At 41.3% G+C, this 22,486-nt stretch overlaps 4 protein-coding genes across 5 annotated transcripts; 1 reads left to right on the forward strand and 3 right to left on the reverse strand.

The window, feature by feature from the left end:
- Positions 1-1,185: 1,185 nt before the first annotated feature.
- mrpl28 (mitochondrial ribosomal protein L28) lies at positions 1,186-2,697 on the forward strand. The gene is made up of 6 exons (XM_079563344.1): positions 1,186-1,285; positions 1,434-1,749; positions 1,839-1,991; positions 2,065-2,199; positions 2,312-2,398; positions 2,541-2,697. The coding sequence occupies exons 2-6, from the start codon at positions 1,465-1,467 to the stop codon at positions 2,634-2,636; spliced, it is 756 nt and encodes a 251-aa protein (XP_079419470.1). The 5' UTR covers positions 1,186-1,285; positions 1,434-1,464; the 3' UTR covers positions 2,637-2,697.
- A 1,327-nt stretch (positions 2,698-4,024) lies between these two features.
- Positions 4,025-10,262, reverse strand: relb (v-rel avian reticuloendotheliosis viral oncogene homolog B). 2 transcript variants are annotated; one of them, XM_079557796.1, is made up of 12 exons: positions 9,919-10,262; positions 9,581-9,664; positions 9,481-9,501; positions 9,266-9,402; positions 7,717-7,965; positions 6,796-6,962; positions 6,625-6,716; positions 6,415-6,546; positions 6,240-6,344; positions 5,284-5,499; positions 5,132-5,203; positions 4,025-5,051 (listed from the first exon to the last, which is right to left on the reverse strand). In XM_079557796.1, the coding sequence occupies exons 1-12, from the start codon at positions 9,950-9,952 to the stop codon at positions 4,624-4,626; spliced, it is 1,737 nt and encodes a 578-aa protein (XP_079413922.1). In that variant the 5' UTR covers positions 9,953-10,262; the 3' UTR covers positions 4,025-4,623. The 2 variants fall into 2 exon arrangements, with proteins under 2 accessions (XP_079413922.1, XP_079413923.1); XM_079557797.1 differs by lacking the exons at positions 9,266-9,402; positions 9,481-9,501; positions 9,581-9,664; positions 9,919-10,262 and adding an exon at positions 8,263-8,483.
- Positions 10,263-10,526: 264 nt separating this feature from the next.
- Positions 10,527-16,376, reverse strand: clptm1 (CLPTM1 regulator of GABA type A receptor forward trafficking). Its single transcript, XM_079557782.1, has 14 exons — positions 16,291-16,376; positions 14,619-14,755; positions 14,286-14,409; positions 14,022-14,180; positions 13,685-13,802; positions 13,516-13,601; positions 13,288-13,408; positions 12,964-13,208; positions 12,788-12,881; positions 12,520-12,710; positions 12,337-12,432; positions 12,112-12,247; positions 11,809-11,976; positions 10,527-11,537 (listed from the first exon to the last, which is right to left on the reverse strand). The coding sequence occupies exons 1-14, from the start codon at positions 16,339-16,341 to the stop codon at positions 11,347-11,349; spliced, it is 1,917 nt and encodes a 638-aa protein (XP_079413908.1). The 5' UTR covers positions 16,342-16,376; the 3' UTR covers positions 10,527-11,346.
- Positions 16,377-19,459: 3,083 nt separating this feature from the next.
- tbcb (tubulin folding cofactor B) lies at positions 19,460-22,481 on the reverse strand. The gene is made up of 7 exons (XM_079566550.1): positions 22,351-22,481; positions 21,897-22,046; positions 21,685-21,828; positions 21,488-21,584; positions 21,206-21,397; positions 19,735-19,807; positions 19,460-19,639 (listed from the first exon to the last, which is right to left on the reverse strand). The coding sequence occupies exons 2-7, from the start codon at positions 22,014-22,016 to the stop codon at positions 19,525-19,527; spliced, it is 741 nt and encodes a 246-aa protein (XP_079422676.1). The 5' UTR covers positions 22,017-22,046; positions 22,351-22,481; the 3' UTR covers positions 19,460-19,524.
- Positions 22,482-22,486: the final 5 nt, after the last annotated feature.

Here is a 22,486-nt window from a genome sequence, read left to right on the forward strand (position 1 = left end):
TGTCGTAAAGTGGAAAGCTGTACTAAAGCTGGGGTACCTGATTTTTTTGGTGTTGTTGAATACATTTATTTGTGTATGTTGTAAACAAAGCAAAACACAGACCTTGTTGTATTGTCCTCACCTAAAGTTTTACTGAGCAATGGATGATAGAAGTGTAATCTAAATGAGTGGACTTTATATTGGGGTGACCGCCCCTGCTTCACTTTGTCACCTCTCAATGCTGTTTATGGGTGTGAATTGTGCATATAATTACATGCTTTGAACAATTTGAATACACAGGAGGGATTGCGAGAGCTAGAAACAAGCTTGGGCCAAAACAAAAAATGTCACTGTTTGAACAGGATAAATCAGGTACCCCAGCTTTAAAAAAAAGAGTAGTTTGCCTTCTACAAAGAAAGATAGGCGGCTCAACACGTTTACCTTACCTGAGCTGCCCCTTTACCTACACCAACCAATCACAATCGACCTGATTTACATAGGCCATTCGAAAGAACAAAAAGGGCTGCAAACACAATGTCACGCCACAATGTTCATATTGTTTGTTAGTATCAAAGCTGTAACAGCCGCTGCTTGAGATCAGTTGTTAATAATAGACTTATTGTGTTGTAAAGTAACACCATGACTGAACCCGTGCTCCGCGTGCAGGCTCTATATAAACATGTCGTCTCACGTTTAGTAAATGCCCGGATGAGCCTCGGTGGTCCGGGGTGCAGGCTTCAAACCTGTAGCTGCTTAGCGGCAGAGTGGTTCAATTCCACCTTTCGGGCGATAGAGATTCAGTTTGGTAATAATTAGAGAATATAATTTAATCCAGTCACAACGTCCAGTATTTTTATGATTCTTTCTTAATCAAAACTCAATAAAAAAAAAATAATAATTTCAATCTTTGCGCAATCAACACTTCTAGTCACTTCAGGCTAAAAGTTGTATTTTCAGCATCAAAATAATACACGTCGTTTTACAAAGTTTCAGCTAACTTGCTGCGTCCGAGAAGGTTGACTGGCAGCTCCTGGAAACCAATGAAACGCGCTGTCGTCTTCAGAGTTATCCAATGACATCCCTGTTTCCAGAGGTGGGCGGATTCAAGAGCCGTTCAGAGAAAGGTGCGCACAGCAGGGGGCAGCATTGCGCTTTCTTACTGTACAGCCGCAGGAAACCATTAGAGGAAGAAGAAGAAGAAGAAGAAGAGGAAGTAGATAGGTACATGTCCTTGTGTGGCTCAACCACGATTTACCATGAGAAGATAAACAGCATAACTTTAGATAGAAATACAGTGTCTTTTCTGGTAAGATGCGCGTTATTTTGTTTGGTAAATTATAGATATTCTCTCTCCTGTAACCCTGTTGTTTGCTAACATTAGCGAAGAGCAGCCTGGATGTGTAGATTTGTTTGACAGATTTCTCATCTCACATAGCTTATGTTTTATCTTCTAGGTTTGAGCATCTGGCAAGGCAGAAACAGAGAATGCCTTATCATAAATACCCACTCAAACTCTGGGATGCTTTGAAATTAAAGCAGGGCATTTATGCCCGTTTGCCCAAACATTACCTCAAGTCTCTGGAGGTGAAGGAGCCAACACCTGTCCACTTCAAGCCTCTGGGTGTGGAGTACAGGCTCAACCCACAGACTGGGCTAAAGGAACGAGTGCAGGATGTCCCCATCCCAATCTACTACCCACCACATTCCCAGGATGGTCTGTGGGGCGGGGAGGGCTGGATAAGTGGCTTCAGATATGCAAACAATGATAAAGTAATTCAACATATTATTTAGCATTTAAATAACTGTATAACATTGTTAATGCAGGTGTAAAGGACTGAACATGTTTTGCGATTTTGTAGATGTCTAATCGTTTAAGAAAGGTTTGGAAACCAAAGCTGCTCAAGCGGGAGCTGTACAGTGAAATCCTTGATCACAAATTTACCATTACTGTCACGCCGAGAACACTGAATCTGATAGATGCTGCATTTGGGTTTGACTTCTACATCCTCAAGGTAAGACAAAGTACTTTCCATGTCTATGTAACGTGCAACTTTTCTTGCTCATTATAAGTTCCACCTGTTACAGACACCGAAAGAAGACCTTAACTCCAAGCTGGGTATGGACTTAAAGAGGGCAATGTTGCTTCGTCTGGCACGCAAAGATGGAGAGCTTTATCCCGAAGACCCTGTAAAGAGACAGAAAGTGTACAAAAAGTACAAGGTAGGAAAACTATTATTATATACTATATATTATTATTTTACTTTGGTCCTAACTGTTGTTGACTCAACAATAGATATTGTGTAGTAACTACTATTTTCTTATGGACGGGCAGCATTTTGAGATTCCAGAAGAGGAGGCAGAGTGGGTGGGTCTGAATCTGGAAGAAGCTGTTGAGAAGCAGAGGCTGCTGGAGCACAAGGTGAGATCTTCTACCCTCTTTTACATCTTTCCTTCATTATGGCCTAAACTGTCGAATCCTTTCTCTAAAATTGAGTTACCTTAATGCACTTTTTTCTCCGACCTTCCTTTGATATCTCTCTCCTTTTTTTTTTGTCGCCCAGGAACCCGAACCACTATTTAAGCTCAATGTGGACAAACTGGTTGAGGAGCTGTATATTCAAAAACTGTCGGAGCCACTTCTCATAGAGAAGAAGTGAATAAGGAACATTTTTGGTTTGAGAAATAGGTAACAAACCATATGATAACAACAAGTGTTGATATTGTATTAGTTGTGTTATTTTCTAATTGTAAATGCACTATGGAATATTTAATAAATGCAGACTTTTTTTAAATTCAAATCTTACAAGAAAAAGTCAGTCATGAATGTTGAATTACTGTATAATTGTGGGGCACAGGTTTTGAGTAGCTTTAGAAGTTGGTTATAATACAGTGGTTTCAAACTTAACACCACACCTTTTGGTTGTTGAAAAGCTGTCAATACACACCAACACATTACTACATCACTCCATGTGGAAAAACACTCATTAAAAGACTAATTGAATTGTTGGTTAAGATGGCTGTTTTTGAAACTTTTCAGTGAGCTAATGGAAAAGTCTGAACCAGGAAGCATTTGTTTTGTTTATTAAATAAGCTTTGTGTTCATACCTGACTGTTGACAGCATTATGCTTCTCTGATGGGGAATCCCCTACCTGTGTGGGAACTCCCATGGGTGTATGAGCTGCACTTTGATTCTTGTGGCCATTTAACTTTTAAACAAATGACTGGGCAATAATCTTGAACTTCCAATTGATACAATTCCTGTAACTTCAGATAATATAGTAATTTCTCTACAGTGTTGTGTTGTGATTTGGTCAGGACAGTGTGTTGATGGTCCCCTCAGATCCTTTGGTAAATTTGCTGACATTCATTTACTGTAAGAGGAAGGAGTTGTTGGTTTGTGTGTTCACCAGTCAATCAACAATAACATGACAGAGACTTACAAAATGCCAACGCAAATGCTCAGGATAATTTTAGGACTCAATATTTAAAGAAGGTTTACTTCGCACATCTCTGTGTTTGAAACAGGTGCATAAGAGAAGGCATAGAGGCCAAACCTAGAACAGGAAAAATCTCTCGCACACTGTATACTGTATACAACACCGGTGTTCCTTTATTTAATGCAACGTTTCGGCTGACAAAGGCCACTGGCCACTGGTCTCGCACAGTGTGCGCGGGATTTTTCCTGTTCTAGGACTCAATATTTAGACACAATAGGCTCAATACAAACCCTTCTTTTCTCATTTAATACATGTACTTTACATTATACAAAGTACAATAATCTGCACAAATTATTGTTTGTCAAAGATGAGAATGTACCGATCTAAAAAAATAGAGTAATCATAGACATGATAAAGTCCACCTTTCACAGGAAACAGTCCTGTTGAGTTATGGTACGATACAGTGAGGAGTAAGTGAATTCTACTGTAAAAGTCCATTTGTTTAGATAGAGTTTTTCTGAAACCAGATTTAGGTTTATTTTTTATTGGTGTTTTGTGGTGTCATAAACAGTAGAATAAAGCAATATGAAATCTGATGACTTTCCACAACATACAACACAAAAATAAGCTACACCAGTACCAGTTAAGACATGTGTTGTTAAAAGGATTAACTTGAAATTTAGGCACAATACCTTAACTTTAAGACGGGGGTCAGGGTTAAATTCTCACCATAGTAGAGAAACACGCATTAACCCCAAGACTGAAACAGCAATGGAAGTGAAAAAAATCAACATTTTCTGGAAAGCCTATACAGTAGACAGCCTAACACTCTACAGATACTTCAGAAATATTTCATCACCAGTAGATTCATGACGCATCTAAAATACCAGGTTATGTGTTATTGTTGTAGCTTCCATATTAAGATGGACCTTAATTCTTGCACTGGCCAAAAGTCTGTCTTCCCTTAACCTGTAAGCAGCGCATGCACTCTCTGCACATTGTACATAGGAATGTTGTCCTGGTCCTGAACGATAAAGCCTTGACCAGCAAGGCTTGGTTTATTTAAATGAAAGAGATACACACAATAATAAGCCTACATGCATTCACTAGGTTTAACATAACATATATAGGCAAGATCCTATTATAAAGTGCATTCTGATATTGTAGTAGAGACAGTTTGACCAGTACATAGATAATTTAAAGGTACTAGCACACATCGTCTTCAGTCTTCACCTGGACCATTGCGAGCGAGCTCTCAGATGAAGCAGTCTGATTCTCATTGACAAGCATGTTGAACTGTAAGTCATTATAATGGGAAAAGTCCTGGAAGTATGGAGTGGTGTTCATGTCCATGTTTGCGAAAGCAGCACTGGCATCAGGCCCCTGATCTAGGCTCACGGGAACAGCTGAGCAAAAACTCGGATCAGAAAACATGTCCATAAATCCAGGCATCTCCAGCAACTGATTGATGATAGAAACATCTTCAGAGGCAATGTTAGTGCACTGGGGCTCCATATAACACGCCTCTCCCTGAAATGGATCAGGGACCACAGGATGAAGCAGCTCCTCTGTGGTCTGAGCTGATCGAGGAGGGTTTGATGAAATCTGGAAGGAGTCTGCGGCAGAGATGTTCTCTAGACAAGGGAACACAAACATGAATGGCAATTATATCTGTTAAATATAAAAGAAAATTCAAGATTAAACCTGAATTTACCTGATGTACATGGTCTCTCTGTGAAGCTCATGTCTGACTTTATCTTTCTTTTACGTTTTACTTCATAGGGATCTGTAACAGAAGTCGTTCATGCAGTTACTTTTAACAGCAATAGTATCATCTGTTCCTGCAGTGTAGTTGAAGATTCTGACCTGGATTGCGAGGGACGTATGTGAAAGTGGCTGGCTCACTCTCCATCTGGTCCGAGATGCGGCGCAGACACAAATTGACCTCCACCTCCTCACTGATGCTCTGGTCCTGATACGGAGGCGTCTTAAACACAATCCCCACCTGACGGTGGACGTCTGTTTGGGCAAACTCTCCATTTGCTTTCCAAGAGTCTCGTCGGAAAATAATCTCAATGTCATCTAGGAAGCACAAACACCAGAGACTTGTTTTAAGGCATTTATGCAGGATGCACTGTCAGTGGTTTAAAAAAGGCTCCACATATGACAAAGCACAGGTTTCACCATATTTCATTCCCCATTTGAAAGCTAAGAACCTTTCAGATTGAATAATCGTCTTGAGAGTTAACTCAAGAAATGTAAATCTAAACATTTACATTATGTTAAAGGTAACATTTTGGACTATACAGTTGCCAGCAAAACAAAACGTGCTTCTAATGACCATCTCAACATCGAAAATATTATTACTGCAGTGGGTAATCAAAAAATGTATTTGGATGAGAAACTAATCTGTTTAAATCTCAAATTCTACTGCCTTTAGTCACATCTCCATGGAGACGAGCTGGAGCCGCACCCACTCCCGGTAATGTTTACAGTCATATCTTAAGAGGGGTGAGCCTCACAAATGATTGTTTGTACATTTATGAGGTACTTTTCAACTATGAAAATATCTGTCATAAAACAAATGCTTGTATTTCAATTTTATTCACTAGGTAAAATTCTACACGGTGTGGCTTTAAATATTTTTTAGATTTTATATAATATTTGAAGACAATTAATTATTAATACATTTTATCAATTTGATTTGAGCATGTTTGTCTCATTTCTATATATACTTCAAAATGACATCCAAAGTAATTTTACACTACTACAAGTTATTATAATATTACAAACTTCACTTTACTCAGTATTCCAGACTTTACCTTTTTGCACCTTGTCACACAACATGTAAACCTCAGTCTTGCCAGTGCAGGGCCCTCTGTCCAGGTTTAACCGCGTGATCTTTAGTTGGGATGTGGTTGTTGCCTCTATAAAATGCACAAATATGAACAACTATGAGCAAATATTCTTCACTAATGTTTATACGTATAAACTTACTTTTGTCATAGATGGGCTTGGACACAACTGGCTTGAGGCAGTCCTTCTTGCCATCCTCCCATTCGAGCTCACATTGGAAGCAAAGACGCACTGCATTCATGTCTATGTCCTCGATACCCTTCGAATGTCCGGCTAAGAATGACACAAACCGCATGGTCAGTAATGACGGCCACGGCTACACTTTGTCATCAGTGCACATTCAGACTGTACTTTGAAACGGGTCAATGTTTTGACTTCTCCTCTTCTGAAGTGACGCCTCCAACTCTTTCCGCCTCACGCACTGAATACCAAGATTGGCAAAGCTAAAATTTAAAAAAAGAAGCATTGTAAGTAATAAAACAAGGTGAGGCAATTACCAGTGCCGATCGAAAGGCTGTTCACCTGTGTCTGCGGTTAGCATGAGGATTAAACGAAACCACGCAGATCCCCGACCCGTGGGGGCAGTCCTTACCCACGAGGCAGTGCGGGTGAGGTCGGTGCGGGATGTCTTTGCTCACCAGGGAAGCCGTAACCTTGACCTTCTTGATGTGATCAATAGGGCCTTGAATCTACACAGAAAATATACAAAACATAAAGAAATACTCACAAAAGGTACATCAACACCAACACCACCATCAAACCAAAATTCACAGAAAAGAAATGATGTTCCTTGTGCTGATTACTGTTTATACATCAAACTAATGAAGGCAGAAAAGACAAGTGTATGTTTGTGGTACAGCCCCCCCCCAAAAAAAAGGTCACAGGCTCTAATATTTCAATGGACTGCCTTCAGCTTTGATTACATTTGCTGTGACATTGTTAAAATAGCTTCAGCAATGTTGAAATACCCAGTGTTGCGTTCATTTTCCACCAAGCTCTTGTATTGACGATGTGAGAGTGTGACCACTGTGCAAAGCCTTCTCTAGCACATCCCAAAGATTCTCAATGGGGTTAAGACCTGTGTTCTGTGGTGGCCAAACCATGTGTGAAAATAATGAATTATGTAGAAAAGGAAATGCTGTGGTCAGTAATAGCTACGGGGCGAGGGGTGTGTGAGTGAGTGCTTGGTGATGATCTGAGCTTCACTTCCTGGGCAGTCATGATTAAACCACCACCGACTAAAATAGGGAGGAAATGAATAACGCATTAAATGTGGGTGTCATACGAGACCAGTACAATACTATAACTGTGTGATAGTGCGAACACAGCTGAGAATTGTGATTACAAATACAAAACTCGTGTGACCACAGTGACCAGTGACAGTGAGATCTTGGCTCGTTGGCAGGCGTTAATGTAAAGCCCTTTAAGACTAAGCGGTCGCACCTCTATTGCAGGCTGGGTCTTGCTGGAGTCAGTGCTGGACGCTCCCAGGATGCTTCCAGCCGATCGGCCCTCACACTCATAGCGGAACCTCATGCCCCTGTCTTTGGGCTCCTCCACCACCACGAGAGCGGGCCTCTCCAGAACCCGCTCGAGCAGCTCCGTCCCAGGCATGTCCCGCGAGCAGGAGGGAGGGCTCGACATCATGGTCCTGCTGGAAGCACTTAAAGGTTGACCAAAGCTGTACGCCGCCTGCAAGGAAAGAACACATGTTGAACTATGTTAAAATGAAATGTTCCAATGATACATGCCGCAGCAGCCTTTTTATTATCCCTCCTTTGCGGGGTTCAAGTGCCGGTTTGTTTTCTGACAGTTGTCTGTTAGACCACAAGCTCTTTTCCTGTCACATAACTTTCACTTTATAAAAGGCTCTTTCTAACTAAGTTACTACAGAATAGTAATAGCTGTAAGCATAAACAAACTTTCCCAACACATATGATAAAAAAAAGCATCTCGTAAGGACAGACTGGGAACAAGAGAAGATCTAACCTGCCGTAAAAGGTTGTAACAGTTTCAGTCACAATCGGAGAAGAGCCGCTCGGAGTTCAGTAAAGACTTGCTTCGCGCATAGGAGCCATTCCCGAGCTATGAGGTCATACTTCACACTGTTCTAGTAAGGCACTGATGTCAGCCCAGCCAGAAAACCATTCAGCCTAAGCATATATGTTTGCTCTAAAGCCTGAAGGCTAAAGAAAAGCTAGGGCAGACCCGAAGCAGCAAACAGGAAATAGGAAGCCACTTTGACTAAATGTGAGCTGCTGACCAATTGGAGAAGTAGAACAAAGAATTCAACCTTTAACCCCTGGTGGGTTTGGCTTGTAAACAAAAGGGGATGGCAAACTGAAAGTAGGAGTCAAATTACAGCTCAGGGTAGTTTCTATTTTAGGAGACACCGTTTTACTGTATATTGTTAGTCGACATGTACCGGACAGTGAAGGCAGAAAGTCACATAACAGACTGGTTCCTCTTTTACACTCAAACTATTCTTCATTCTTACAACGGCCCGTCTCGTCAGCCACCGCCACTGACAGTAAACCACGTGCCTTTGTGTAAACACCCATCTATTGTGTTGTGTAGTTCTTCCTCAGGTGTTACTCAGGGTCATCTGCAATTTTAGGCTTAAGTCATTTCAATCATTTCACGTTGTGCATTGGAGACACATGCGTTGGACAATAATGACTTTGGGAATGAAGTGTGCTTTACAAATGAACTTGATTTGCCTTGAAGTCTGTTTTCTACCCAGTTTAGACATATGTTAGGTCTATTTACACCCTTTTTACGCACACAGTTTAATCCTGATTTGATCTAGGGCTGGTGAGACAAAGAAGCCTTTACTTACTCCTTTTTGAGTCTCTATTTTTTTTTTTACTCTGCCTCATTATTTACTCACTATTTGTGATAAAACACACGCACATGTCATTCAGCTTAAACATAATAAAAGCTTAAAAATGTTTAAACTTTTAACCGTAAAAGAGAAAGACGTTGCACTCACGGGACATGCAGTGCCTCTTGCCACCAGCTTGAGTGGCTGACATTCTCGGGGTTTGTTGGCAGAGGGGGGAGAGGGGGGTCCAGGGAGGGTGGGCAGTGACTGGTCCCTGTGCTCACTGAGGATCTTAAAGAGGAAGTCTGTGGGGAGAAGGTTTTAAAAAATGTGTCAAGGAAAGCGTGAAACTGAAGTTGAATGGTGTACGACAGAGTACTTACCCATGTCGGCCAGAGTAGGATCTAATGTATGGGTAAAAATACAAGTTAGTGCAGGGAAAGAAGACTAAACAAGTCATTAATGGATGTGCTGTGCAGGCACCTGTGAGCTGCTGGTCAGGAGGAGGAGCAGGTCTGGGCAGGGATACTGAAGGATCAGCTTCCCAGGTCAATTCATGCATAGTGTCTGGGAGAAAGCACGTGACATAAAATGGTCAAACTTTGGTTATTAACAGCAGTGTTGGTTTATCCTGATTTACTGTATAGACGCCTCACAACATAACAATCTGTTCATAGGCATATCAAAATAAAAGTGGGTGATTATTAGTATCTGTGACAATCAATAGGTTTTAAGGCAAATCCTTTTCTTCAATTGAAAGTATTATGTGGACAAAGAGACAAAATCATAAGGAATCTACTGTTTTCTCAGTTGAAACTCACCCGAAGTACCCTTGAAAATGTCCATGCCTTGCATCCCTTTTTCATCTCAGAGTTTGGGGATCCGCGGAGAGGCTTTCGGCCCGGACTGGTCCCGTTGATCAGCCTTTAGTTTTTGCCTTTCTGACAACCCTCAAGAGCTCAGCGGGGTTTGACAGAGCGTGAACATACAGTATGTAAAAATAAAGAGATCGTGCTCCACTGTGACAGGCTGCACACCGACGGAAATCCCCAAAGAGTCACGCCCCTCCCAGGCAGAAAACCCCGCACTAAACCGACAAACTTCACACGGCAGGAGCAAGTTAACCTTATTTACACAAGGACTCTGAAGAAAAACTCAATAAAGCGGACAAATACTCACGCGAGTCCTCGATGTAAAGTTTTATAAGAAAAGGGGGAATTAATTTGTCCTGCGCGGTGCAACGCCCCCTGCTGCCGGCAACGAGTTACACAAAACCAGGCGATTAATGGAAACGAAAAGTGAAAGTAAAATTGGTTTACCCTCGGGTTGAGGATGACTTGCATATTCTATGATATTAATAGAGCGAAACTAAACACAGGACACGTTTTAATCACACTTAGTTTTAATATAAACATGAATGTTCAAATTTTAATATGTAGCAACATTTAACCGTTTTAGATTCAGGATTTACAGCTCTCAAAATAAAAACGCTGTAATTCTTTCAGAACAGCCCTGAATATCTGAACACAACTCTTATTTGGAATTAAAAAATATGGCCTATAAGAGAATGACTTTAAATCAACCGTTGCCTGACTGTTTTTTTGGTCTGTATTCATCTATATAATTATGACAAGATAAATCTTTACAGTTCAGCCCAGAAGAGACTGAAAAATGTAAATAATAATATTTTAATATTAATACAAATAGCAACAAGGGTGTTATTTTGTTCATGTTTTTGACATGTATTTAATTAGTAATCACGATCTGATGGGAAGTGGTTAGAGAACTCATCTTGGCTCAAGACATTTCCAGTTTGTTCCAGTGCAATTCACCAAGTGTGTGTGTGTGTGTGTTTGTGTTTGTGTGTGGAATGAAAAATATTCACAATGAGTCTACATAAGCTGTACTCTCTCTCTTTCCAGAATAAAAAAAAAAGGTCTAACAGAAATGTTTGCCCTCTCAACCTCTACTCCGACACGGTGTTACTCTCTGGAAATCATACAGACAACAATACGTCACATTTACTTCACTTGAACTGCAAAAAGAGAGGGCTGGATGGAACAGAATTAAAAATGTATGAAGTCTACACTGATAATGATTCTCTGTGAATCAACACAGAAGCCACTGGAAACAGCTGAACTGCTTTTTGAAAATTGGCGTCCATGACTGCATTCACTTCCTGCCTCGTATGAGTCCCCTTCACTCTCAGCACTGACGCCGCGGGAGGCAGGTCAAGTTATGCTCATGCTTTAGTCGTTCTTCTTCTCCCCCTCTGCCTTTTCTGTGATCGCTGTGATCGCTGTGGCCTCAGACGACGTCAGCTCTCCTGCTGCTGTGTTGTCCTGGGATGGGTCTACTCCACTCGTGCCAAACTCGTTGACTCTGTTGGGATCTACCCGATAGATCCAGCGCTGGTAAAGGTAAATGAAAAAGACGACATCTGTGGACGGAGAAACACTTGATTATAAATGAGACAATGGAACATCAGATCATTCTCACTGGGTGCAAAATAATTTGCTGCACTTTCGAGATTTTTCCACCAAATACGCAGGGTTTGAATGACACCATTTCTTTGGTCACTAGAGGGCGGTAGAGGAACACCCGAAAAACTCCGTACCGAGCTCGAGTTATTAAGACTAACATTACTGGTTATAGTAAATGGCCAGTATTGGGAACGGTGAAAAGACATAATCTGAAGAGTACAACTGTACCGTCTCTGAGGCATCCTATCCTGTACATCATGGGCATCTTGATGACAAAGGCAAACAGGTCATCGATGAAGGTGTTGAGGGCTTTGTAGGTGAGCATCCTCCATGGGAGGTGAGCCACAGACTTCATTTTGTAGTTGATGAAAAGCTGTGGCGTCATGGTGATAAAACCTAGGACAACAAAGTTAGTTAATACCAAAGGTTTGCACAGCTGCAAGTCCATGATAAAAGATTAAATCCATTTATTCATAACTGGAGGAAAACAGGTTGGGAACTACTGCTGTTAACAAACCTATTAACACTTACCAAACGTTAACAAGAAGCCGTACAGCATACTGAGTACCCAGGAGTACCAGCCTTTGTGCTCTACGTACAATAAACTGTACACGGCATAGCAGCCGAACAGGGGGTAAAGGAGCCATGATAAGTATCTGAATGCCATCTGGGACAAAACACCAAAATAAAACAAATCATTATTGATTTATAGAAGTTCTTTCTCTTTCTTTTTTTAATGCAAAAACATTTACATACATCATCGTAGATCTTAGTTGAAGACTGCACATATGTCGACTTGTCTTTGAATACCAATTTTGGAATCAGTCCAGCGATTTTGTTTTCTCTGTCCAACTGATAGAGAAGATGAGCACGGTTTAGATATAAACATGATTTAAACATGCTGGGCAAGCTGATTAAAAAAAGGTTAATGTAACTTACTTTGACATCCATGACCTTAGTAATTTTCCATAGGTCAATGAGAAGGCCAATGAAGACGCTCACTTGAACAACAAAGTTTGTTTCATTGTCCAGGATGTACAGCAGCACCACTAGTGACTGGAACACGCCAAAAATAATGGACCGCACAGACAGGCCTTCCAACGACTGCCGACTGTTCCAAAACTGGATATCTGAAAAGAAAAATATCATCAAAACCAAACAAAATTTACATATAAATGCTATGATACCAACTAGATTAAAAGCTTACCATTTTTAAAGGCTAAAAACTCAAAGATGCTGTGGACAATTGACACTACAATTGTCAGCCCCAGAAGATATGGGTTGGTTTCAAGTAGAGCCACCTTCATAAAAAGTTACTCATTAAACACTACATACAATAAAATTCTTAAACAACTGTTGCTTTTAGACGTGACTAATGTAGACCTTGACAGAGTCTTGATCTTCGTCAGACTGCTCGTATGTATCGTCAGGGAGGAAGTTCCACGGTGATCGAGCATTCTGCGCCGCGTACAGCTGCCACCTCCACAGGGAGAGCGGGCAGAAGCTGAGCCGAAGAGGGAGTTTCTCCAGAGTCTCGTTGATGGGATAGTAGTCCTTTTGGAGGTTCCAGTAGTCATTAAAGTAAACAATAGGGTAGTAGTCACCACTGACGGCATCAAACTTAACATCTGAACAAACAAAAGAGTAAGCAAAGTTAAAAATTAACATGTCTTGGTGTTTGACGGTCATCAAGACACCAGTCCTTACGTTGATCGAGAGGAGGAGGAACAGAGCCTTTGACCCACGCGGTGTGGTCATCAACCATGTTTATGGTCAGATTGGGGTGCCAGTGGGAAATTATCTCTACTGGACCATGGCTCTCTGCGCGCTAAAAATATAAAACCATATATCAGCACAATTTTAACAAAAAAATAGAATGTATATTCACATCGTGTCACTGTTTATAGGGGATTAGTTTGTATAATCACAGATCACCTTAATCATCTCAGGGTCTGCCTCCGTCTCCCCCGTGAGCAGATTCTTTGTCTTTAGAAACTTTCTTCGTTTGAACTTGTTCAGCACTGCAGAAGAATAAGTCGTTTAGAAGTTTGAAATGAACTTTAAAAATCCTAAGTTAGGCAGTTAATGATCCTGTTATGCTTACTTCTTGACGCATGAACTGTTGCTAGTCTGCGATACTGTCCTTTGCGTTTAGGATCTGGATGGAACCCACTTTTAGTGAAGTATACATGTATGTAGAGAGAGCCATTCTGCTGCAGTATCTGTAAAAAACAAAAAGATCAGACAGTGGTTTTGAATTGTGGTTGCCATTAGATTCACAGGTAATGATCCATCAGTATGACCTAAAATTGCACTTGCATTCCACTTTATCGTCTAAGGCAAGCACTGTAAAAACTGTATTCGAACAGGTTCCATCACACTCGAGGCCACAAGAGGGATGTTTTCCCTGATAGTCTCTCACAGTGAAATCCAAGTGTTACCTCTGGGATGTCCATCTCCTTATAGTGCTCATAACAGCCATCTCCATCCTCCCCTGTGGTCCAGTCTCCATAGATCAGATCCCTTTGGAACCAGAAAAGGGCATCTGTGTTGTTGAAGTCAGAGAAAACCTCTTCCTGGGAAATATAGACATAGAGGTCCTACAACCACATGAAGAAAGAGATGAATAACAGGTTAAAAAATGAGAACAAAACTACAATAAAGTGTAATTTTTTGATTAAAAAAAAATCACAGGCACAAGTTACCATAAGAGTGTCCTTGGCAAAGAGGTTTCTGCTGGGGACTCTGGGAGCCCCAGCCGGAGTGTTAGGGTCAGGAGTCGATGGCCCTCGTCGAAACCAACTGCTAATCGCCCAAATTATAAAAATTCTAGAGAGACAGGGAAAAGATGATGGTGCTTAGATGAACAATGCCGGTCATTTATTTAGCAGTAACTGAATTCACAGATGATTTAAGTGGTTGGTCAAGTTCATCAGGTGGATCATCACCTCGTTCTACTCAGGCAACGGCCTCTGTGTAGACATGAATGCCATTTTTGCTGCTGGGGAACAAGTGACAGGTTTATACAGTCTTCTTACCTAAAGAGGACTCCTTTAATAACTTGCCATGCATTTGGCGGTTGCTGTTGCTGCTCTTGCGGCTGTGCGTCCTGTGCATTTCCAGTTGCCTGCACAGTCTGGCCATCTGCTGTTGCAGCACTGCCATTGATACTGACCTAAAAAATACAACACATCACAACATCATTACCGAAATGTGAACAGGTCAACAGATAGTTACTGTATATAGAGGGTAAGGCTGCACAGGTGCACAAACTAAAGGAAAAATAAGATAGATTTCAGAACATGTTTGTAAATGTCTAAACTACATGATCTGCAGGTTTACCTGAACACCTTGGTAACTGCAGCTGATGTGATTTGCCAATTGCAAACATTAGATTTAAAGTGAGCAACGACCCTTTCCATAAATCAGTTGTGTTTTAATTGTCAAAGAATTTCTTATCTTATGGTAATTGATAAATTTGTTTGGTCAATCTAACCACCCGCGTGTCCTCAAATACAAACAACACACGGAAACTCATTTCCATTCTGCTAACACAATGAACAAACACATGCCAAGTCATGAGACTCACTCACAATCTACACATCAGATCTCCCTGTTTTGTCACCAACACAAACTGGCCTCAGAGACAAACCATCACTTAAATCTGTGAGCCTCAACGGGAGTGGCACTGTTTTCCAAGGTTACCAAACGCTTATAAATGTTTGCAGGTTGGGAGATAATCATGTTAGTCTCAATTGTGTTTGACTCGTATAGAAAAATCAAATATTACACATAGTAAAATGGTAAAGATACAATGAAAGAAGTAATACTCCATGATATACGTTTTCAGTCAAGGCAATGATTTACAGCTTATATGGCTAAACCATGTTTAACAATTAACCACAATTTGGTTTCACACAATGTTTTTTTCAGGGGGCTTGTATATTTGCCATTGGGATAATAAGTAATAAGTTATAAAGAATCTATATTATTTAACATGCTGAGAAACTGCTCTTGAGAAATGACTAAAATACAATAAAGAACTATCACACAAAGCTTGCCGGGTTTACCTCGCCATCATACCAAACTGTTCAGTAATCAATATAAAATAATATATTTGCCACTTGCAAAAAGGGAAAAAAAGAAAAGAAAAGAAAAAAGAAAAGAAGATGAACAAAAACGGCACATTAAGCCAGCAGCAGCTTTCACTGATTGAGTAGTTTTGGTTACGCAGGTTTTGACAGTTCGGCTTGATATCACAGAATGACATTATAGCAGCAAAAGCCTAAACTCCTCAACAACTTGGCACCTTTAAACTAAAATATGACCATGAAATGACAAATTGGTGAGAACTACTTGAGACTGGCCTGGTTTTAGAGTTAGGCCTTAATAGCTTACTGTCAAATAGCACACGCATGCCTGCCATTATCATAACGCTGAGAAAATAATATTCATCCCAACGAGAGTGAGGTGTTTTCTGAGTTTTGATATCACTGCAATAGGCAAGTTTATTTCCTACATCCGCCGGCTATTCGTAAGAAGAATGTGTCCACAAATCGTTGAGGGAAGCAGTGGATGTTAACCGGCCAACAATCTCCGGTAAACCGCAACACCGCCGATGTCTATCCTGCTGTTAATCCAACCACAGCATACCTCTGTTGTTTGTGAGGAGAAGAACACTTAACGTCACAGGATAATAATGAATATTACCTCGCCGTTGGTCACGGTAGCTTTAGTCGGCTCAGTCTCCTGCGTCGCCATCTTTCTTGTCTCTGTCGCGCACACAGCGTTGGGAAATTGCGTGAGATCTCGCGAGAGGATAACGTAAGCATGACGTATCCTTCGTTTTTCGTTTTGTAAATGATGTTTGTGTGTAAAACTTAAGTGGAAACCACTTGTCATATTTTTTATGATTGCAAATTTGTTAAAGTGTTTTGGTCTCAGATCCAAGAATGGTTGGAGAGAAAGAATGTATTGGTAAACTGACATCGCATGTAGATATTTTATATGGAATGGTTTTGGAAAGCGAATTAGATAACTTGCTGGTAAACGTAATCCTCATATTGGCAAAGCACTATGTACATAGATCAAAATTTTTCAAATCCCCACCTGCATTTAGAGCTTTCATTAATGAATTTAATCTGTACTGCAAATCTTTAAAAGTTATGGAATTTAAAAAAGCAATGGAGCTTCTGAATCAAATACAACATTATAAATTAACTGACCCTTAAACCTGAAGATGTATATATATATTTTTTTATTTTTTTATTTTATTTATTTATTATTTCTTTGAGTTGGATGTTGTCTTTTTTATGTTTTTATTTTTACAATTGCCTTAATATTGCACTATAATTTTCTTCTACTCAACCGAATGTGCCTTGACATGACATGCTGTGAACTGTTATGTGCCTTACAGTTTGTAATTGTTAAATTAAAAAATGTTAAATTAAAAAAATAAATAAATAAATAAATAAGATGTTTGTGTAACTTTTTGATGAATACAGTAACATTCTTACTACTACTAATATGCCTATACTCATACTGTAAGAATATAGGAATATTTGTATGTCTATAGTAATAGATGGACAGGGGTACCCAAACTTTACCAAAATATTGATGTGAACAACTGGGACCCGCATAGTAAATATAATTAGCGCTTTAACTAATTTAAAGGAGCATTATGCAACTGTTTATGCGGAAAAAAGGTGATATTTGTGGGTACTTGACCTTGTAGTGACCCAGTGGCTGTATGAGTGGTCAGCATGGCAACTTTACTTTTCATCACATTGGTCTCTAGGATACTCCAGTACCAACATTGTTTGGAAGGTTTTCAATACGGACGGACCCTCTCACCAGAAAACCTACAAAACAAGTGATCCTTGAGCATCCTAGAGACCAGTGTGATGAAAAGTAAAGTTGCCATGCTGACCCCTCATACAGCCACTGGGTCACTACAAGGTCAAGTACCCACAAATATCAACTTTTTTTTCCGCATAAAAAGGTTGCATAATGCACCTTTAAGTCCACCAAACACCAACAAGAAAAGACCTGAAAAACAACAAAAGCTTGAGTTAATTATGTTCCTTGTAGTTGGTCATTTGATATTATTTACATAGATTTATCCTTTAAAATTAAAAAGGGTCTAAATATGAAAAAGGGTCCATTGCAACCTCATTTTAGAATGTTTGCATCTCTGTATTTTAACGTCACATTGACACAACCTATTAATATGCCCAAATAAGTGGGTGAGTAGTGTGTTAACATTAACAGCCATGGGAAGTGCAAACCCGTAGTAGTTGCCTTTTATTCTCCCAAACACAATTCATAGCCTAATGTAATTGCAGTTCTAGTTTATAGGAATGTGTTTCCCTAAAACAGCGCACGCCAGGGAACCGGCCCACTACAGACCAGTCGCCCTGACCTCCCACCTGATGAAGACGATGGAGCGGCTCATCCTCACCCACCTCCGCTCTGTGGTGAGCCCCACCCTCGACCCGCTGCAGTTTGCCCACAGACCCAACATCGGAGTAGAGGACGCTGTCATCTACCTGTCGGAGCGGGCGCTCACGCACCAGGAGCACGCCGGGAACGCTGTGAGGGTCATGTTCTTTGACTTCTCCAGTGCCTTCAACACCATCAGGCCGGCGCTGCTGCGGGGGAAGCTGGAGGACGCGGGAGTGGATGAACATCTCACCGCATGGACCATCGACTACCTCACGGACCGACCACAGTATGTGCGGCTGCGCAGCTGTGAGTCTGAGGTGGTCGTCTGCAGCACCGGGGCCCCTCAGGGAACCGTCCTCTCACCGTTTCTCTTCACCATCTACACATCGGACTTCACATACAACACGCACAGCTGTCATCTCCAGAAGTTCTCCGACGACTCCGCCATCGTGGGCTGTGTGTCTAAGGGGAACGACCTGGAGTACCGGTCAGTCATCATAGACTTTGTGGACTGGTGTGAGCGCAACCACCTGTGCTTGAACATCAGTAAGACGAAGGAGATGGTGATCGACTTCACGAGGAAGCCACTACCGCACACACCGCTGAACATCCAGGGAGAGGACATTGAGGAGGTGGACAGTTTCAAGTACCTGGGTGTTCACCTCAACAATAAACTGGACTGGTCCCACAACACCAACGCCCTGTACAAGAGGGGCCAAAGTCGCCTCCACCTTCTCAGGAGACTGAGGTCCTTCGGAGTGAGCAGGCCTATGCTCAGGACTTTTTCTGACTCTGTGGTAGCCTCTGCTGTCCACTACGCTGCCGTGTGCTGGGCACAGAGCGGGACAAGAACAGACTGAACAAGCTGGTCAGGAGGGCCAGCTCCGTCCTGGGCTGCCCCCTGGACTCTGTGGAGGAGGTGAGGGACAGGAGGGTGTTAGCCAAGCTCACCTCCATCATGGACAACATCTCCCACCCACTGCACGGGACTGTAGAGGAGCTGACCAGCTCTCTCAGTGGCAGACTGAGACACCCTCAGTGCAGGACGGAGCGCTACCGCAAAGCCTTCATCCCCACTGCTGTCAGACTGTACAATAAGACTGTGAAGTAACGCCGACTGTAAGTGAATTTCTCCTTTGTGAGATCAATAAAGGTTTATCTTATCTTATCTTATCTTTTCACCCTTTGTCATAAAATATTTCACCAAGTACCACCAGGAATAGGCAAAATTCATATGACTCCGATTCCAACCGGTTGTACATGTACCACAGTTTGAGAACCACTAGTCTCAACTCTCATGTGCACTCTAGGTGAAGAAAAGGGTTTGGGCATTAACATATTCATGGTCCATGCAGTGTGTTAAAAGGTGAGGATGATTTTGTGAGAGGATATATAAAGCCAAAATAAACTGAGACAGAACTTTAATTTTAAACACATAAATTTTAACTTGATTGATGCTGTGACAGTTTACAATTGAAATGCAGCCCACATTTGTTACATTTACATTTCATCTAAACCATAATCCTCTTCAGGAAAGTCTCCCACAGTCACAGTTGAAGGCTTGACAAATGCACCATATTTGTTAGAACATTCAAAGTAGCGCTTTCCATTAACACTGTAAAAATAAAAAATATTTAAGTGAACATCAGAACTAATGCTACTGTTGAGAACATTTTAAAATTAACTATATTAATATAGTGAGCGCTTTACCTTCCGTCATTTTTTCCCATAGGCTCGTCATACTTGACTCCCACCCAGTAACCTGGCTTGAAATCTGTCGTACCTGTATGCAAATATTCATAATAAATATATTTCACATTACATATTAACAGTATAACTTGTGGTGGTGTTGGATGGTCACATTAAAACAATCCTTAGGTTTATTCCAGAGGTGAGAACAAGTCCCTGTTTTGCAAGTCACTGTTAAGTCTTAAGTCTTTGGTATTGTCCCTGATCCTCTGCTTTGAATTTCAATTCTCTGCAAGACTTCGAAAAATTATCAGATGCAGTAATTCTTGGGATCACATTTCCACCTACAGGATTTGTTATTTTCTCTGTCATTTTGGCATTTGATTGAATAGTTGCACATACATGCTGTCACATAGATAAAGCCAGTGTTAATGATGTGAGGTGTGTTCAACAGGTTTTCTTAACAACTTTTCAGTTGTATACATTTTTTTTTTAAGGCAAGTGCAAGTCATCAAGTTAGTGACTCAAATCTGACTTATGGCCCTTTTGCACCAACAAGATCATCACCAGTCGGGAGTGGTTGGGCGTCAGGACACGTGTGTTTGGTGTGGACAGCACCGTCAGTCATAGACAGTGGTCTGTACAGGTCGGTGAACACAATTTTGGCAGACAGCGTTTGTCAAATCAGCGTCTCCCGGTCACCGCACTAAGAGCTGTGATTGGCCTAGTGTTACCGGCTGGCCAGTCACGCGAATCAGCTGGATATTAAGCTTTTCTGTCAACTGTGTTTCTGTGTTGTTAAACTCTCTAAATGTGGCTCCCTTGCGCTAATTTTTCCATAAGTGTAGCACACTGTTATCAACTAGTTGGAAAAATATACAAACTTCTTTGTGACGTGAACGGACTCTCTGAGACAACAATTCACTCGCCAGAGCCTACCGCCACACAGCGTTTGAACAGGGACAGAGGCCTTTTGTTTACAATTTACTACTAAACATACACTACAAACATTTTTTATTTATTGGTTTATTTGGTCGGGACAGTTCATGTTAATGTATGGGTCTCATGTATGTAAACACGCCACACCGGATTGTAGCCTTGAGCTGATGTCGTTCCCCGTGCGCACTCTCATTAACATTATGTGCACGCGCACTGTGCAGCTATCGGGCTTGGTCTGGGGTTCAGATCGCTTCAGTGTTAGACGTTGTTCTTAGCAGGGGGCGGACAAGAGGAGACCTGAGCAGACAAATAGTCGCCCTGCCCCCCAAAGAGCGACAGTGCGTCAGGTTGGTGTGAACCCTCCTTCAAGCCCAAATCATGATTTGCAAATCCACACGTCTGATTTATTCTTGTGGGTGACAGCAACTTGTCCAAGCAAGTACAAGATGTAAGTGGTGCACACTGGAAAATGTCTAATTGGTCTTCAAATCACTGCTTTAAAAGGTTACACGTTAAAGGTTTCTGACTACAGCAACATACTAAGTCAACTTACCAACAAACATGACTGTGCCGAGCTTGGAGGGCTGCCCAGGGACCTGCACCTGACACCGACTGCCAACAGAAGTTGCCTCTGCTGCAGCTTTTTCTTCCTCCTCACGAGCTGCAACCTCAGCTTTCTTTTTGGCCATTTCTTCTTGATTGTGACGCCCCACACGTTGTTTCTTCATAAAGGACCTTACTGAATCTAAATGGTATTTAATCAAAAAAAATGTTGCTTGATGTTTTCAAGGAAGATTATTATTACTGTTATGACTTCACATGAGCATAAGCCTACCTGTTCGTTTGTCATAAGCGTCATCTGCAAGCTCGAACTTTTCTACTTTGGAAACATCAGTGAACTCTCCCAACTCTCCTCCACTTCTGTCAATAACCTGTGCAAGAAATAAAGCAAACATTTGTTTAGGGTGAACATGTCCTGAATCAGCTCGTTAAAGCCAAATAGAATATTGAATGTGGGCAGACAATATTTACATGTATCCTGCAGTCATCATCCACAGCAAAGGAACCCAGCAACGCTTCATTATCATCCAGTTTCTGCAGAAACTGGTCACTAACGCTGAACAACTCTAGGTCCATGCAAGAAGCAGACACACCCACTATCATCTCCAGCTTCCCCTAAGGACAGACAAACGAAATAAATTAAGCATTGTAACAAGTGTCAAAGCTGTCAAGGTATTTCGTACCTTTAATCCTGCTATAGTTACGCCTCTATTAAACTTTCCTTTTGACTCAAAAGATGAAAGTGTGCTTGTGAGTCGCACATTCACAATAGGGTTGGTAATAACGGTGACTCCGCTGTCCATTACGAAGGCTCAAAATCCAAAGCTTGATTTCTGAAAACGACATAGACTTGTTACATATTAATCAAAAACATGGCATGGACCTGATAAAAGACATAACAAGAGATCACGTGGAGTATATCACAAGCTAAAGCGCCAGGCCTCGCTATGTTGTTTTTAGTTGAACGCGGTTTGTTTTGCACGGGAAATGAGTGTACAGAATACAATAACACACTTTACTTTGTTAAATTCAAAGTGTTATCATCATCATACTGATCCTAGATGTAGCAAGTCGCTGCTCGCTCCACACTGTCACGTTGGACTGATGCTACGCACAAGGGTTGCCGTAGTAACTCACAAAAATATGGATCACTGGAGAGTCTTTATCCACGATACCTATCCACGATTCTTCCAAAAGGCTGATATGAGTTAAGAATAACTGCAAAAACGATGAAAAATCTTCGCTGTGCCGTGTTCCAAAGCAAAACAACAGA

Source organism: Gobius niger, assembly GCF_951799975.1.
Source record: "Gobius niger genome assembly, chromosome: 1".
Lineage (NCBI taxonomy): Eukaryota > Metazoa > Chordata > Actinopteri > Gobiiformes > Gobiidae > Gobius > Gobius niger.

Bases quoted from the DNA above. Each gene is read 5' to 3' on its own strand.
- mrpl28 (XM_079563344.1), top strand. From the start codon at position 1,465: ATGCCTTATCATAAATACCCACTCAAACTCTGGGATGCTTTGAAATTA. The intron at 1,750-1,838 runs GTAATTCAACAT...GCGATTTTGTAG, and splicing joins GATATGCAAACAATGATAAA to ATGTCTAATCGTTTAAGAAA. The intron at 1,992-2,064 runs GTAAGACAAAGT...CACCTGTTACAG, and splicing joins TTGACTTCTACATCCTCAAG to ACACCGAAAGAAGACCTTAA.
- clptm1 (XM_079557782.1), bottom strand. From the start codon at position 16,341: ATGGCGACGCAGGAGACTGAGCCGACTAAAGCTACCGTGACCAACGGC. The intron at 13,602-13,684 runs GTAAGCATAACA...ATTCTTCTGCAG, and splicing joins AACAGTTCATGCGTCAAGAA to TGCTGAACAAGTTCAAACGA. The intron at 11,538-11,808 runs GTACAGTTGTAC...CTCCGTCCACAG, and splicing joins GATAGGATGCCTCAGAGACG to ATGTCGTCTTTTTCATTTAC.
- tbcb (XM_079566550.1), bottom strand. From the start codon at position 22,016: ATGGACAGCGGAGTCACCGTTATTACCAACCCTATTGTGAATGTGCGA. The intron at 21,585-21,684 runs GTAAATATTGTC...TTTCTTGCACAG, and splicing joins ATGATGACTGCAGGATACAT to GTTATTGACAGAAGTGGAGG. The intron at 21,398-21,487 runs GTAGGCTTATGC...AATACCATTTAG, and splicing joins CGCTTATGACAAACGAACAG to ATTCAGTAAGGTCCTTTATG.
- relb (XM_079557796.1), bottom strand. From the start codon at position 9,952: ATGCAAGGCATGGACATTTTCAAGGGTACTTCGG. The intron at 9,502-9,580 runs GTGCCTGCACAG...CCCATACATTAG, and splicing joins TCCTGACCAGCAGCTCACAG to ATCCTACTCTGGCCGACATG. The intron at 6,963-7,716 runs GTGCGACCGCTT...TTTTCTGTGTAG, and splicing joins AGACCCAGCCTGCAATAGAG to ATTCAAGGCCCTATTGATCA.